The 12,263-nt window shown below is 35.5% G+C and overlaps 1 protein-coding gene and 1 pseudogene across 1 annotated transcript; one reads left to right on the top strand and one right to left on the bottom strand.

Moving 5' to 3' along the window:
- Positions 1-2,315: 2,315 nt before the first annotated feature.
- Positions 2,316-4,895, bottom strand: LOC116133528 (annotated as a pseudogene).
- A 2,676-nt stretch (positions 4,896-7,571) lies between these two features.
- LOC116133529 (cyclin-SDS) lies at positions 7,572-11,389 on the top strand. Its single transcript, XM_031419225.1, has 8 exons — positions 7,572-7,933; positions 8,057-8,534; positions 8,895-9,062; positions 9,682-9,848; positions 10,463-10,591; positions 10,779-10,959; positions 11,227-11,271; positions 11,357-11,389. The coding sequence occupies exons 1-8, from the start codon at positions 7,572-7,574 to the stop codon at positions 11,387-11,389; spliced, it is 1,563 nt and encodes a 520-aa protein (XP_031275085.1).
- Positions 11,390-12,263: the final 874 nt, after the last annotated feature.

Below are 12,263 nucleotides of genomic sequence, written 5' to 3' on the forward strand. Positions count from 1 at the left end.
AACTCAAGCTTGTGTTTGTATTGTTGGAGTTGTCGACTACTTCAGCATTAAAGGGTAACGGAGACGCACTCGGGGTCCCGCTGAGGATTTCTTTTAAGTTATTAAAGGGTATGGAGACGCACTCGGTTTTGGCTTTTCCATGTATAACCGCTGTAGGATTTTTTTTAAGTTATTAATCCCCTTTTGGGTTGGACTTAAGAATAAGAATCCTTGTAAAACTAGGTTTAATCTCTTAACCTAGTATATAAACTACTTTTAACTTGTATGAGTGTGAGCAATTCATTCATTGTAAACAAAAGGTGAGGCATATTGAAATAATATTGACTCAGCAGGACGAGCCCATATTGGGTGAACCGGGTAAATCGCCGTATTATTTTCTTTGTTTACTGTGTGTTTTGTTTTACTATTATTATTTGTTCCTGTTGTTCTCTCTATTTCGTTCATGTATCTCTGGTGATTTTGATGTTTTGAGAATCAAGAAGGCTATACTTGAGTCAATCACTTCCAGAAGGAGGGCTCCCCCAGGACCCCAACACCAATTTACATGTTTCAATCCAAGCCTGTGGAAACTGAAGGCCTTACCAAACGGCACGAACTACCTTAGCTGTTCTTCCGATATTAGAGTTACGAAAATGTCCAAGCGCATCTTCTCCGGAAGAAGGTTTCCCACCAGCATCACTTCATTTTCTGTGAAGATATCTGTACAATGAGCCATTGATCAGGTGGGATTGCACAAGCTCACTTCTCTTCGAGGCCTTTACATTGGTGGATGCTCAGATGCAGAACGTTCCCAGACGAAGAGAGATGGGAATGATGTTGTCCGCTCTTTAACTCCATTGACTATTGACAGATTCTCCAAATAGAAATGCTATCGTCCAGGGGCTTTCAGAACCTCACTTCGCTTGAATATTTGTTCATCAGAGATTGTCCATGCTCACATCATTCTGAAGGCAGGCTTGCCATCCTCCCTTGCTTGAAGAATCCTTGCAAAAGAAATAAAGGACATGAGTGGTCCGACAAAGCCTACATCCTTAAATGTCGATATAGATTCCAGATTCATCTATGATCCTGAAGAAGAATAAGAGAAGAGTGAGTCCATTTCATTTCAGGAAAGAAGAAGAGGAAAATTCAATGAATTATCTCATTCCATCACAGGTATGCAATTTGACTCATTAACTATCTATTCAATAATCAATAACAAGATGCTTACATTACTAGACAAACTTTTGAAGTTATGTAATTAGTGCTGTTGTGCTGTTACCTCTACTTCTTTTGATTTGATGATTCTCTGTTATCTGTATTTCTTTTGATTATCATGTCAAAATGTGCCTTTACACGCTATAGATGGCATGGTTTTCAAAACATTATGGTGCATAACAACAATCTGGCTCATTTGTTGAGTCTTAAATTTGAGATCCTTCATATTAACGAGTTGAAAAAACCATGTTTCTTTATTACCCTTCCACAATTATTGAAATATCCTATTGTAAAATGAACTTCTTGCTCTCTTGTTTTGATCGGGCACCATTTTATAATGGTCTAGTGTTGGAGTACAACTTCGTCGGCAGCATCCTTGTTCTAAAGGCAACTCTTTTAAGCCAGTGGAAGTCAGTGGCCTTCCCTGTGTCACTGCCTTCTTTCTCGGGCAAAAATATGTGTACTTGATTTGTTCATGTAAGCAGAAATCAGGAGACCCTCAAAAAGCTTAATTGTATGCTTTGTGATGAAATTTCTTCAATGTTTGGCCTCCTTGCCACAATAGCTTCTGTATCAAGAGAGCCAAGACATGGGGTAATGGGCTTATCTCCTTGGTGGGTTTGGAATTTGTATTTAAAGTTTTCGACACATGCTGGAAAAAATTGGCATTGTGCAAATGGTTTTTTGGGTTCTAGTTTATAGTTATATTATACCATAAGACGGCATTATTCCTTTTAGAGACAAAAACATTTTTAGTAACATGTTTTTAAGTGACCCTTCACCACCTAAACCATGACTGTTTCAATATAAAAATGTACTAGCCAGGACATGGACTAAAGACATCATATTTTCCATTTCTTTTTAATTCACTTCAAACTTTCTGCAATACATAACGATCATCCATGACGTTCTCATTCTTTAACAAAGTGCGGAGAGACAGTCAAGACTAATATCGGATTGAATTAAATGTAATAAGAAATTCTCACCCCAGGCTGTGAACTACTAGCAAGCACTGTATATAAATACAATCCAGCGTAGAAGTTTATCAAAAGAGAAAATCACAGGGATCCAGAGCTATGCGAGAAGTTCAACGCGAGTGTATATTTCCAAGCTTACTGTCAGTTGAATGAATCGGAACGTGGAAGTATAGAGGGGTCTCCTGCTGCAGGGTTGTCAAGATGAACCTGTGCAAAGTCATTGATGATTCCAGTCCTTTCCTGTAAATGACCTCCTTTTCTCCTCCTCAGCCTTTTCAACCTTCTCTTTGGTCATCGTGCTAACATCCTCAGCTGCCTTTGTGACTGCACCAAATGCACTTGAAACCCATGTAACTCCTTTTAATATGTAACGGTTGCTCATGATGGCAGATCCTGCACTGCTGCCGTCTGCTCAGCAACTGCAAAGGCAGTTTTTGTCTTCTCCGAAACTTGGAATGCTCGTCAACCTCTTTCAACTTTTCATTGACCATAGCTGTTCCCATGCTTAGCTTTTCACTCAGACCCATCTTACTATCAATGGATCAACTGTGGCAGATGCATTGATGTCAAATGATGCTGTTCATCAAGGGCCTTTGCCTTGTTGACGGCATCCTTTCCAAGACAAACCTTCGCAAGCATGGTACTTACCACATCTCAGCCTTCTTAACAGAAGCATCAGTAGCAGGTGGGTTCTTTTCCTTCAAAAAAAACAAAATATGAGGAATACAAAACATAGTGACAAAAACCTAGTAGAAATAAATAGAGGTAGAAGATTCACATTTATACTAGTGCACTATGTCAAAGAAACATAGTGACAATATCATATTTGCTTTTTTATTTCACTAAAAGTTATGTGATTAGATATTAACTTGAATCTTTTTACTGAGAAAGTAATTCTAAGGCGAAGCTAATGGTATACCTCCCTCCCTAACTTTTAACATAGGAAAGCAATAATTTTCAGAAGCCTCATTTAAATATCAGAAAACATGTATAATTTCCTGTTCACTTTCAGAATTCTATTTCATTTTTATGAGGAGTACAAGGTGAATCTGATTTTCTTTCCTAAAGTAAAATCAGAGCACAGGAATCAGAGACAGCCTGATTTACTTCACTTGTGCCAAGTGTATTTTCAGACTGAATGGGTGTGCTGATGCAGAATGTGCATACATACAGATTCATGCAGCCATGAATTTACCGAGTTTGGTGGAGAGCTTCTGGAGGCAGCAGATATCCTCAACAGGGGTAATTGTAACAGGAAGACCGGAGATGGTGGATCCCTGTGATAAAACTAAGAAAGTTCCTTAAGAAAGAAAAAAAAGAAAAAAAAAGAAGAGGTAATCCAAAAGAGCAGCTTCTTAAATCAAATGTTCTAGATACATCTTAGGCTTGCACATTTAATCTTGCCTTGAGTTTTGACTTCAAGGGCTATACCTAATAGCATGTGGTCTAGATCCAAGTAATCATGATATTCGGTACCAAAGCTTTTCAGAGATTTAATGCTTTTCTTTATCTTAGTAATTTTGCAGTTATCTCATTTTCAATTATTTTTTTAATAACTCAAAAATGTACTCTGCTAATGCCTAACGCAACATTCTGCTTAGGGATGGAAAGAACTCAGAGGTTTCAAATGCAAAGATTAAAACCTTAGACCTACTGGATAAACATACCGACAAGAGTATTGCTGTATCCGTTCCCCGTGGTTCCTTGAAGGTTACATAAGCAAGCTGAGTTGTTTCACTCTCCCTGCAAAAGATACCACCATGTTTCGTCAGAATATGACTTCTGCAAGTCAATAAATTGTTCTATGGTACAAGTGTGCTGACCTTTGCATTTCAACACTACTGAATATCTCCAGAGAAAATGAAGAATTCTTTGATATCCCTCTCGGAAGCAGTTGTTGAAACATTGTTAGCCTTAATTGTTCTTATCTGTAAGAAATTAAACAGTTGATAAATGTAAAAACAATAAAAAAACAAAATTCATTCATAGAATATTAGACACATTGGAAACAGATTTCAGTATTGCCATTTGTAAAACTATATCATGAGGAAAAAACAATGCACTTTGTACCAAAACTCTAATCTTGTACTAGACAAATCATTAGAATTTGAACTGACAAAGAGGAGATTAGTACATAGTAATGTCACGATATAAGAATTCTCTTTTGTGTACCTTACAGATTGGCTTGTGACTACCAATTTAAGTTATTGTTGTTGAGATAAAATGCAAAGACTATTCAAATTGGTAGTCCTCAAGGAAATATATCGATAAAAAAGTAAAAAGCGAATATTTAGAAAACAAAGCTCTATTATTAATAGCACCAACAGATGCTATTCTATGTGTAGTAGTTCCACACATCTGAGACATTGATTGTCCAGTTTGGTATGATAGTTGCCTGAGGAACTGCTGTGAGACTTTGCTCAGTATGGTCCACTGGGACCTGTGAAATGCTCAAACAGGTCCTCAGGGTAAACAGTAAAACTGTGTCCATCATCCTCTAAGGCATGTATATCACCCACCAAAGCAGCGCACAGAAAGTGCATATACTGTATATCTAAACCTTCATTAGATGAAGTATGTTGCACCAACCATTTCAGGTACTCTTTTTTGTTTCCCACTTTGCTTCAATGCAATCCAATTGGCGAATGAGCTATTTATTTCGTATAAAGAGTTTTGAGCAGCAGTTACAGGAATTAAGAGACAGTTTCTTTCCAACTCCATGGCAATATAAAGAGTGGATCGATGAGAAAGGATTACAAGCAGGATGTCAAGCCTTTGAAAGTTCCTTTTTCAACCAACTCAACCACAAATGTATAGTTGTGAGTAACAGAATTATAATGATCAAATAACCTCATTGAAATATATCTTCTTTAAAAGTATAGCAAATTATTCTCTGAAAACATTCTCCTAACTTTTTAACCAAGTATGAATCTCAAGTCTAAGTTGTTCTCTAATCCTTAACTTGTAAGCTAGAAGGTGCTTCGTCCAATAATGGTCGAACTATAATAATCATAAAATCATCAATTTAGCATCAAAAGGGGCAAATTAACTAGTAAGTTTAGGTATTTACTCTTTCAAATAAGACCCGTCATTCTTAATGTGGAGATTTTCTTGCTCTCCTAGACATTCATTAAATTGAAGCTAAAACAATTTCTGAATACCCTTAAACACTAAAAAGAAACAAGAAACCCGAATGTCTCCCGATTCTCTTTCATCTTGCCACTCTATAATGTAAAATTCCCCTTATTTTTATTTTACATTAACAGCTCAAAACTTGCATAATTCCATTATTTTATTTTTTTGTTGTTGTTAACCACCAATGCATAAATGAAGAATTTTTTATTATTATATAATTCCTTCATTTTCTCCTCCTAGTAACCAGAAAAAACACATTGGCACCCACAAACGACAATGCACAGATGTCTAAAAATTTTGTATTACTGAATATTCTCAAGTTCTCACATTATGGGCTTCAATCAAAACCCATGAAACGGCAATGCAAATAGTTTAGATAAACTCAATGGATCTAACAAATCAGACAAATCCCACAACCAACGATAAAATCTTTTGAAAAAAACTTACCGACATGCAAGATGAAATATGCGATCCCAGGAAGAAGTGGTGAAAAAGAAAGGAGAAGTTTGAATAATTCAAAAAAAAAAAAAAAGAATGATTTAATTTTTGAGTAATGGACGGTAACTGCCTTGTCCATGTAGCGGGATCTTCGCTCGCTCTTTATTTTAACAGAAAAATAACTATTTAATAAGGTTTCTCTTAAATAACTTTTAGATTGACAAGGAAAAAAATATTAAAAAGCTTAAATTTTTTTAATAAATATATAATAATTTTAACATTTAAAGCTTTCTAAAAAATGAATTTAGTGCAATTTTCTGTCCGAGGAAATCTTTACCTATATCTAAAATAACAATTCAAGAAATGATTTTTTCATGTAACTAACAAGGTGAATTAGATATTGAAGTTTTAAGGAAGAACTAATGACAATGATAAATCACAATTGAAAAGGTAATAACGTGGTTTGTAAAATAACTACTTCTAACTTCCATTTATCAACCATTAAACTGTTTCAAATAAAAATTGAAAATCTAAATCAGTATTTTCAATAAAAATTAAATTGATATAATTGAACTATATACATACATACACAAATGTACATTAATATATACACATAGTTTTAGTTGTTCCTTATGAATTACATTTATCATTAAAAGCAACTTGTCCCTGTAATAAATTTACACAATTAGTCTAATATATATATATATCATTAAAAGCAACCTGTCCGTGTAATAAATTCACACAATTAGTCTATAATAATCTAAAGTTTGATATTTAATGTTAAAAATTAGATAAAATTAAGGAGTTTGTGATCTTTTCCTAGGTATGAGAATGAGACAATGCTTCATTATAAATTATATATTTTGATATACGATTTTCGAATATTAAACGTGAATTCATTGCAAATTTAAAAATTAATGGAGCCGATATAAATTTAATAATTAAAAATAAATTGATTTAGATTAATGTCAAGTCTTATTATTATATATGTTATTAGTTATTATATTAACAATACATGTTACATGTAATCCATTGTATAAAATTTCTTCGTAATTTTTTGAAATATCAACTGTATATATTGAATGGGTAAAAAAAAAAAAAAATTATTGGCCGCATAGATTTAAAATTTAAAAATAAATGGATTTAAAATAATGTCATGTTTAATATAATTTATTGATCATATTCTATTAAGGAAGGAAATTATTAAGTATAGAAATTTGAATTTTGGGAATATTCGTACATATACAACGAAAATATTAGATTAATTAGATTTTTAAAATGACAATAAATTGGTATAGATGGATGATAGAATGGAAAAAAAGAACATCTAGAAATGAGCATCATTATACTTAATTTTTTTTTATATAATTTTGATGTGATAGTTTATGATTAATTAGTTTGCAGTAAATTTTGTCTATTAAAATATAAATTGATTAATTACCAACTGTATAGTAAAATTATATAAAAAATTGTAAGAAAAAATTATAATTATAATTTTATTCTGGGTATTTTGACCGTTTTAATTCATTCTATCACTATAGTGACATGGATGTCCCCACTTTTCTCACGTCACCATTACTGAATAGACAAACGGTAAGATCCACCAAATTACACGATGTCCGTGCGTGTGAAACTGTTTCATATGTGGACCCCGACGCAGCCTATAAAAACCCCTCCACCACGCACTATTTGCCCCAACGTCCGCAATCGCTTCGCGGGAACTTACACTTTGCACAACGCACAACTTCTCTACTTTCATACACTTCGAATCTCTCATCAAACTTCCAATCTCGAATTCGAATTTCAAATTACATACAGAAGACGATGGAACAGAAGTCGTATATCAAGAAGAAGCTCCGGTCAAAACGACCTCGTTTACTTCGATCAAAGATCTCTCCGGTTCTTTTCAACACCGATACCAAAGGCATCTCAGTGCTCTCCGGTGATTCCAGCTCATGCACTTATTTCGGTGGCGACGAAGTTTCTTCAAGCTCGAGGAAGAGACAACTCGCTGAAGTTAACGGAGAGACGAAGAAGATTGAAAATGACGCGCCGTTGCGGAGAATCACGAGGTCTTCCAATGAGCAACAGAAGGAAAACGAGTGGAAAGGAAATGAGGTTGAGGCGAGTGAGTCGTCTTGTGTTTTCTCCAACTCCGGAGCTGTTTTTGCAGAGATCAGTTCTAAGTTCAACAAAGGACATGAAAATGCCAAAGAAATTGAACAAAACGACGTTTCACGATCCAATGATATTTTCAAATTCGGTGCCAGTAATTGGAAAATCTCGTCGGAAAGAAATGAAAACAACAGTGACGTCGTTTCAGTTGCTTCCGCTGTTGAAAATGATAACAGAGCATCACTAAGGCATGAACTCTCTGATAATTTGAAAAATGATGCTGCTGATTCGTGTTTCACGATTTCAAACTCGGATTCTGTTGTGGAGCAAAGGCCGGGCGGCTCCAAATCCGATTCGGATCTCGCGTGTACGGAGGAGCTGTCACACGACGACGTATGTGAGTACTCTTCAAGTCACGATACTGTATTTTCTGAGCTGCAATTCGATTTTTTCCCGGAGAATTCGGACCTCGATTTGTCGGATTACACTCAGTCTATTTTCAGTTTTGATTCTGAAAGCCAAACCTCTGAGCTATCTGTTGACGATACTAGCCCTCCGTCACTTACTTACTCTCTGTTCCTGGAGTTCAGTAAGCAATTCTCAAGATCGACTGTTCCTCTAGATTCCAGAAAGTGTTCTATCGTTCAAGAAAAGCGTCTATATCAGTCTGCAGTAAGTTTAATTTTATTTTCCCGTTGCATTTAGCATTTTCTTAGTAGCCAAGCAGGCGTAATTTAATGCTCTGTTACTCTCATTTTGTTAATTCGATATTTATCTACTGCTTTTCAATTCATGCAGATATTAGTTTTCTTCGTAGCCAAACATAGCTATGTGGATTAATAATTAATTAATAAATGCCTTCGCATAATTTGGGGAATTTAACGTTTCTTTCGCTTTTGAGTTAGTTATTTTCTTGTCAACCAAACAGTGTTAAAAACAATAAGAAAACGAAGAGAGTCAAGTAATATTCTGAAATGATACGTCTGATGCAAGTGTCAAACTTTTTTTTTTTTTTTTTTTTTCAACTTTTAGTTGGTGAGATTCGTAAATGAGGAGGACGAAGAGAGCTATCAGAGGATCCGTGAAAGAGAGAGGAGACAAGTGTTTTTGTATGACTACCCCGATGAATACCTTTCAACCACAGAATACGGCGATCTAATCGTCCAACAACGGTCTCAAATGGTCCACTGGATCGTCGAGGTGTGTGCTCCTTGATCCACGTGTACTTCTCCATATTAATCGCCGTAGTCATTAAATTAATTACTCGACAGTTTTACAAAACACGGTTAGCAAGTACATTACTACACACTCTCTGCAGTGACGATTTTTCGGGACTACTATCAGGTCTAGTCACTTTGTGACACGTCATTGTATACAGACGAACGTGCTTCCAGTTTTGTGAGCTAGTTCTGCGTTTCTCTTGCCGGCTAAAAGAGTTAAGAGGCGAAAAAATGGCGTGGTTGTCATCTGAGGGTGTTTTCGTTATCTTAAATTTTCACTTTTACTTGTGGCATGGAGTTTGGTGCATCACGAGGTCTTTTTAGTGTCTACCACTAACTGAATAGAATGTTGACCACTCCCATGGCATCTAAAGTTTGTTAAGCCTGTCGGCCAAGGCTGAGGAGTTTTATGATTGTTTACTAAGCAACAACAACGTCAATTGTAAAATTAACTATCAAGCGTATATCAAACAATTCAAAACAATTTTATTTATCTTAAAAAACGAGTTTACAAGTAATTGAAAAATATCAGTATCAGAAATCTGCTTCATTTCTTTATTACTAATCACATGATGATATGAATGTGTTGCTTTATGCAGCAATGCAGTGCCAAGGAGTTTCAGCAGGAAACAATGTTTCTTGGAGTTAACCTTTTAGATCGGTTTTTAAGCAGGGGTTTCTTCCAAGCCAAAAGGAACCTTCAAATTGTTGGAATAGCCTGTCTTGTACTGGCCACCAGACTTGAAGAAAATCAGCCCTACAATAGGTAATCATCATTCTCTGTTATTGCATAAAGGCTAGAGGCTGTAAGTGTATATATAGACACAAGTGTTATTAGTTTTGTGGTTACTGCCTTCTTTAAACTATCAGATGTGGATTCAGGTAGGTTTTCTTTTCGAATTTTGATTATGCCGCACGAAATGTTTCTCTGTTATATTGAATGGGTCAACAGTATTTTCAGCTTTATATATTCCCTCCCTCATGGTACTCCGGTTTTTTCGCTTTCTCTCAGTAGTTTGATTGGGTTGGAAACTTGATTTTGCATACTCAAAAAGGATTAGTAGTACCACATCGTGAAATGTCTCATATTTTATAATCTTGAATAGTTGAATATGCAATTGGTGTTAGGTAGGTGCAAAAGAACTGGATAAAAACTCAAAATTAACAATTAATTTCCTATTTTCTGCCCGAAATATCTATCCTCTATCCAGTTCAAGATTTCTCAAGCTCATTATGTGGTGAAATCATATCAAAATAATCACTCTAATTAAAATCATAGGCTATCAGTGGCTTCCAAAACTATAATGATCTCGCTTGCTGAAAGATTTGTCCTTTAGGATGTGACTTAATTAATTAATTTATTTTTTATCTTCATTTCAGTGTGCGACAAAATACTTTCAGCGTAGAGAGCAACATTTACAGCAGAAATGAAGTGGTCGCCATGGAATGGCTGGTGCAGGAGGTCCTCAACTTTCAGTGTTTCTTGCCTACCATTTACAACTTTCTGTGGTATGAGTATCTGTTCTTTCTCCCCATTATATGATAGGACAACTGAGGCCTGACTGCTGAGTTTAACATTGAAAACCTTCGGACTTGTTCTGATTCCCTTGTTTTGGTCCATACACTGCCATAAATTGAAATGTTTCATATAAATCCATATCGTTTCCCCTAAATATGAATACGAATTTGTCAAAAGGTTCTACCTGAAAGCTGCCGGAGCTGATGCAGCGCTGGAGAAGATGGCCAAGTACCTGGCAGTTCTAGCTCTATCAGACCATGAGCAGCTGTCCTATTGGCCATCAACAGTTGCAGCTGGACTTGTTATCCTGGCTTCTCTAGAAAGCAGGGGAGAGTCATCCTACCAAAAAGTCATCGAGGTATAAATACTTACAGAACGAACATCAGTCAATTCAAATGAATTTCGTGTCCCTAACCTGCCTTATAAAGTGTGAGTTTTTGGATATCACAATTGAAATCTGACCATTTTGTCGACAAATGATCAAAATGGCGAGCCTGATATTCCACCATTGTTTGGACTTGATCTTTATTGTAATTGACAGATCAAATTTGGCCTAGATAGACTTACAGGGTCATCCGGAGTTAAATAAGGTCTTGAGTTCTGACTAGTCAATTCAATTTTGCAGATTCATGTCAGAACAAAAGATAGTGATTTACCTGATTGCATAAAGGTATCAAATTCATGTCATTTGCATAATACAATTCTGAATAGTATTTCAAGTTAAGCAGTCACTTACATTGTGTTAATTCTAACAGAGCTTGGAGTGGTTGTTACAGTATGTAAGCTAGCTTACACGCAGGAAAGTGACATGAACATCAAGTTCTCTGTTTGCTGACATTGTTCTTTTCACTCATCACAAAGACAATATGAATTAAAGGTAAAGTAAATAAAAGAAATCTTTCCAAAACACACTTCCGTCATATAGGTAACACAACCTCAATTCTTTCACAATTCAAAGAGTAATTGCTGCTTCTTTTGTGCCCATAAAAGTAAAAGAAAGCATTTGTACAAGTTTATGTGCTTGAATACAATTCTAATTCTTTGGCAATGCCCAACATTTGGGTGTCAGCGTTAGATGAAAAGTTATGCAGAGAAAGACAATGATCTTGCTTTTCTCTCCAATGTTGTTATTTTTAGGTCGGTAATTGATGCTTTGAATTTGTATGTTCGTGTAAGAATATTGCAGAATTTTGTGAAATTTTAATTCCCAAGTTGATTAAAATGGTCCTACGATTGGAAAATTAACCAAACGGCTAATCTAAATTATTATATTTCAAATTCATGCCTTGCCGAGAGAAATTTACTAATAGAGGCGACACTAGAGGTACATAGTCGTAAAGAAAGTAGACTTTTCAAAAAAGAAAAACCATTAGACACCGATGGTTCTAACCATAATAACGCTATCTTCATTGGGTCATGCATTATTTCAGAGTGGTGGACTCCAACCACACCACACGGCATTTCAATGGAAGCTACTCCATGGACTGGTGGAGTAGTCGACACGGCTTTACAGAGGGAAAAAAAAAAAAAAAAAAAAAAACAGAACACGAAAGCGACTCCATGAAGGAGTAGTCCACGATTTTCATTTTCTTCGGGTTAAATCTTTTTTCATGCGTTTATTTTTACTTTTTAGACATAAAATCTGACTGAAATTCAGAGCAA

This window comes from Pistacia vera, unplaced genomic scaffold, assembly GCF_008641045.1.
Source record: "Pistacia vera cultivar Batoury unplaced genomic scaffold, PisVer_v2 Contig270, whole genome shotgun sequence".
NCBI lineage: Eukaryota > Viridiplantae > Streptophyta > Magnoliopsida > Sapindales > Anacardiaceae > Pistacia > Pistacia vera.